This window comes from Pecten maximus, chromosome 17, assembly GCF_902652985.1.
Source record: "Pecten maximus chromosome 17, xPecMax1.1, whole genome shotgun sequence".
In the NCBI taxonomy this organism is placed as follows: Eukaryota; Metazoa; Mollusca; class Bivalvia; order Pectinida; family Pectinidae; genus Pecten; species Pecten maximus.
In genome coordinates this window covers 15,980,846-15,985,781 of record NC_047031.1, presented here as the reverse complement: position 1 = coordinate 15,985,781, position 4,936 = coordinate 15,980,846, and the positions used below count along the sequence as shown (strand labels likewise).

Here is a 4,936-nt window from a genome sequence, read left to right as displayed (position 1 = left end):
GTTATTGGTATATGTGATTTGGCCAAGAAGTTAGTACCAATACCTGAAACGTGACTGACTATTGACGTCACTAAAATCTGTAGGCATAAAAGAGCCAACGCATTACTGGCTAGCAACACACTTTGAGTTGACCAGCCAACAAGCTAGGCGAATCATTTCGAAGTCCCTGTTCCGGGGTCACGCATATACGACATCACTTTGCGTCCCTGTATTTCAACATTCATTTTTGGACACTTTTAACTTTTTGGAACTTGTATATTTGATGTACGTTTGGACACGGAATAATAATAAAACGAAAGGAATCAAGAACCTGGAATTAGAGTTGTCAATTAATTAAGTTCATGTAATCACCTCAAGTGTTACACAAATCCAATGCAACAAGACGTTACAAGTTGAACCAGACAAGCGGCAATATTATTTGGATTTAACACATGCGCAACAGGCTCTTTACGTTTCACTTCCGGAAGTCAGTCTTCTTGAATGTTCTAGAATTTTATGAGAACAATCCATGACACTTCAGAACAAGAGATCCCAGAGGGATCTTGGCGCCCACCATTGAATGATCTTCATAGGTTCCATGTCAGATTGATCTTTTCTCTACTTTTCCCTTCATTTTACTAATCTGTGCAAATTAAGACATCCCTCCAGTACTTTTCAAACAAGGGAATCCTAGCTATATAAGAAATTTGAGATTTAACAATAATGGCTGTTTGTTTGCCAGGTTGTTTTCAGGACAGACTGGTCCAAAAATGCAATACAAGGGACCAAGGGGAACCTACTTATGAAATTTGAGAAAGATTCATTCAGTACTTTGAGAAATAGAGATAACAAACTTCAATTGTCAAAATCCAAGATGGCGGTCTGTCGGCCATATTGTTTTCCAATTGATCTCAAAATGCAATTAGCATAACGACGCACCAAGGGGAACCTCCATATGAAATTTGAGAAAGATCCATTCAGTACTTTCTCAGAAATAGCGATAACAAACTTCAATTGTCAAAATCCAAGATGGCTGCCTGTCGGCCATGTTGTTTTCTGATTGGTCTCAAAACGCAAAATGCATAACTAGGCACCAAGGGAAACCTACATATGAAATTTCAGAAAGATCCATTCAGTACATTCTCAGAAATAGCGATAACAATCTTCAATTGTCAAAATCCAAGATGGCTGCCTGTCGGCCATGTTGTTTTCGGATTGGTCTCAAAACGCAATATGCATAACTAGGCACCAAGGGAAACCTACATATGAAATTTCAGAAAGATCCATTCAGGACTTTCTCAGAAATAGTGATAACAAACTTCAATTGTCAAAATCCAAGATGGCTGCCTGTCGGCCATGTTGTTTTCCGATTGGTCTCAAATCGCAATATGCATAACTAGGCACCAAGGGGAACCTACATATGAAATTTCAGAAAGATCCCTTCAGTACTTTCTCAGAAATAGCGATAACAAACTTCAATTGTCAAAATCCAAGATGGCTGCCTGTCGGCCATGTTGTTATCCGATTGGTCTCAAAATGCAATATGCATAACTAGGCACCAAGGGGAACCTTCATATGAAATTTTAGAAAGATCCCTTCAGTACTTTCTCAGAAATAGCGATAACAAACTTCAATTGTCAAAATCCAAGATGGCTGCCTGTCGGCCATTTTGTTTTCTGATTGGTCTCAAATCGCAATATGCATAACTAGGCACCAAGGGGAACCTACATATGAAATTTGAGAAAGATTCCTTCAGTACTTTCTCAGAAATAGCGATAACAAACTTCAATTGTCAAAATCCAAGATGGCTGCCTGTCGGCCATGTTGTTATCCGATTGATCTCAAAACGCAATATGCATAACTAGGCACCAAGGGGAACCTTCATATGAAATTTGAGAAAGATCCCTTCAGTACTTTCTCAGAAATAGCGATAACAAGAATTGTTTACGGACGGAGGGACGGAGGGACGGACGGACGGACGACGGACCACGGACGCAGGGCGATTTGAACAGCCCACCATCTGATGATGGTGGGCTAAAAATACGACCCATTTTCAAAACCCTATTGTGACTGTTCTGTGAAATATATCGAAAAGCAAACAAATACTGTTTTCTTCTTCATAACTTCAACTTGTTATATTTGGAGTCTCAATTCATCAGTATCCAGTGATAATGCGAGAGGTGGTTTAAACTTTCAGAAACAACTGATGAAAGTGCCAAATTCTGATGACCTTAATTATCTCAATAACAATTTCCCCTGGATATACCTGGTATGTCAGGACCGAGTCCCACGGGAGTTTTACAAGTAAGAAGAGTTTGGATCAAGCCGTATATAAGGTTACCAAATAAGCTTTTATTTACTGTTAAGTATGTGGGCTTGACCGTGTATATATTGCATCACTTTGTTATCGGTCCTTATTACACCTCCGGAATGTGTTGTGAGTTTACACAGGCCCGGGTTCCAAAACGTCCACATAACGGATATCGCTACCGACCAAGTTTGACGCCTTACATGCGTAATGTCCGTAGTTGTCACGTGTTACTCCAATTATGCTTAATTCAGCTCCTTCGTTACTTACAAAAGCATTTGTCGTGACAGTATCGCCCACTGACTGTGAAATGTAAAACACAATGTTGACATACGTTTAGTAAGTATATGCCTGTGAAATGTTAACACAATGTTGACATACTTAAAAACTCCTCAAAAGGATTGTTAAAAAAAAACAATATTCCCAATCTTAAAAACTAAATAATTTATCCGACTTGGGACAACCCCGAGACGTCAATGTATTCATTGCGCCTTAATATAGATTGTTAATTATTACATATATTTACACTTGCGATAAGTATATGTCATCTTATATATATATATATATATGATATAATTAATTCCGTAGAGTCATTTTACCTTACCCCCTTTGAAGTAAATGTACAATACGAATGATTTTTAAAGTGAACATTTTCATCAGATTTTGTCGTTTTCACACGTTTGTTAATGAATCACCACGGCTGTCGATGAATCTCCCTCCACTACGGAATGTTACAATACTTACAAAGAAGTTCCAAGCGACTGTAGGAGTTGGATTGCCAGTTGCCCTACAGGTGAGATGTAAATCTGATCCTATCTTAACGCCGTGGGGTCTGGTGATATATGTTATCATAGGTTTCGAGTCTAGAATAGAGATTCTAGCCTTAAGTAACATACACGGGTACAACTAAAATGCCATGTAAAATATCAAAATATCGAATTGATTAGTTAAAAAGACTCTTTCGAAAATCACAGCTTCATACCGATTTAATAGAGAGAGAAAAAACACTGAAGAACTATGTACTTGCAAATTAAGCTAGGTACGCAAATAGCAAAACAAATAAATGGAACATCTCAAATGTCGTTATTTTAGATACGGTGTCAACTAACAACAACCTCAGCTATGCATCAGATCATATTTCAACGTCAACATTTTCTTACCGGGTAATTTAGTTGTGGTTGTTGTTGTAGTTGTTGGTGTGGTAGGTGTTGTGGTTGGCGGTTTAGTCGTTAGGTAGCATTTGTTATTGCAGAAGTTGCTTGAACAACACGTTGAACAGAACAAGGGCGATTTTCTCTTACCCACCACGCCACTGATAGGAATGCTTGCTGTTGTACAATCCTGATAGAAAATAACAAAATAATAAATATATATTAAGGTTAAAAGACTACGGATCACATCCATTCTACCTTGGGAAACCAATCACTATGAATCATATTATATCTATAATAGTTATGGAAGTATTTAAGAACGCGAGTATGTCCGCTGTCTAGGTTGTTTATTACTAAGATGCTACATTGCAGATAGTGTAAAAATATACCGCTTCCGTTTCTAGAACTATACCTGATGACTCCCATTATATAATATTTGCTAGTAATTTTACTCGCATTTTTTGGCCCTAATGACCTTTATAGGTTTGATGGAACGATACGAATTCATTATTAACTAAGCGCCCAGCATTTTGCAACGACTTGTTTGGCCGTTGTCAGTATAGGACATGTCGAGATGTTGGTCTTGTTTTTTTTTATTGTTTAATACATTATCAACAGCTTTTGTGATTCACAGCAATTACATTTTCTCGGAACCCTGCGTTATGTGTGCTTAAATAATTTTATCGATGTTATTTAAGAAAAGTTTACCGCACTTTCGTGGCCACATCGACTTGTCCACAACAATGATCCAGATAAACCACTTTCTCTCTGTCCGATGTAACATTGCTGATAATTGAAAAAATGACAATATGATTGAAGGACATTTTTTTTATTTCGAATATTATTAATCGGTTTCGTGAAAAAATAACATGTTTCTTATTAAATGCAAGAGTTTCGCGTTTTCAGGCCGTGTTCCATTATTAATAGGCTAATTTTATATTCATTGCGTCACATATTGTGGATTCCCAAATTTAACAATGACGTTTTAATCATTTGAAAGATGGTGATTTGCTTCAATCTGATCATATTCACTAACCTGATGTATAGGACAGGCCCTGACTCTGTCACACTGATCAGGACTGTGCATGTAGTCACAGTTATAGCAGAGCACCAGTCCAGTCACATCCAATGCTACACCAAATATAGAACACACTCCTGGTACATCATTCGTGTAAAATACTTGAATTACGGTACTTTGTTTTTCTTTACCGACATATTGGTTTCAACATATAATTCCACATTTTGTGACTTTTTCAGCCCACATTGGATGTTACGCTTGACATTTTGTCTCATTATCACGTTCATCAGCCTATTCCCAATTGCGTTATCGTTAGAGACGACTTGATTCGAGATACTATTTTTTCTCTTCTTTCTAAACAATTTTCTTCCAGATGTCTCTCGTGACAGTGCCTCACTTTTGGCTTTTATTCGATAGTTTGCCCCTGTAAGGAAGGTTTTTGGATCTGTTCCCCTGACCGAGTCTAAAAAAGTGTTAGTT

General features: G+C 37.6%; 1 protein-coding gene across 1 annotated transcript; it reads right to left on the bottom strand.

Annotated features, from left to right (window-relative positions):
• Positions 1-2,311: 2,311 nt before the first annotated feature.
• LOC117315799 (neuronal growth regulator 1-like) lies at positions 2,312-4,692 on the bottom strand. Its single transcript, XM_033870198.1, has 5 exons — positions 4,475-4,692; positions 4,147-4,224; positions 3,448-3,628; positions 3,032-3,150; positions 2,312-2,590 (listed from the first exon to the last, which is right to left on the bottom strand). The coding sequence occupies exons 1-5, from the start codon at positions 4,523-4,525 to the stop codon at positions 2,423-2,425; spliced, it is 597 nt and encodes a 198-aa protein (XP_033726089.1). The 5' UTR covers positions 4,526-4,692; the 3' UTR covers positions 2,312-2,422.
• Positions 4,693-4,936: the final 244 nt, after the last annotated feature.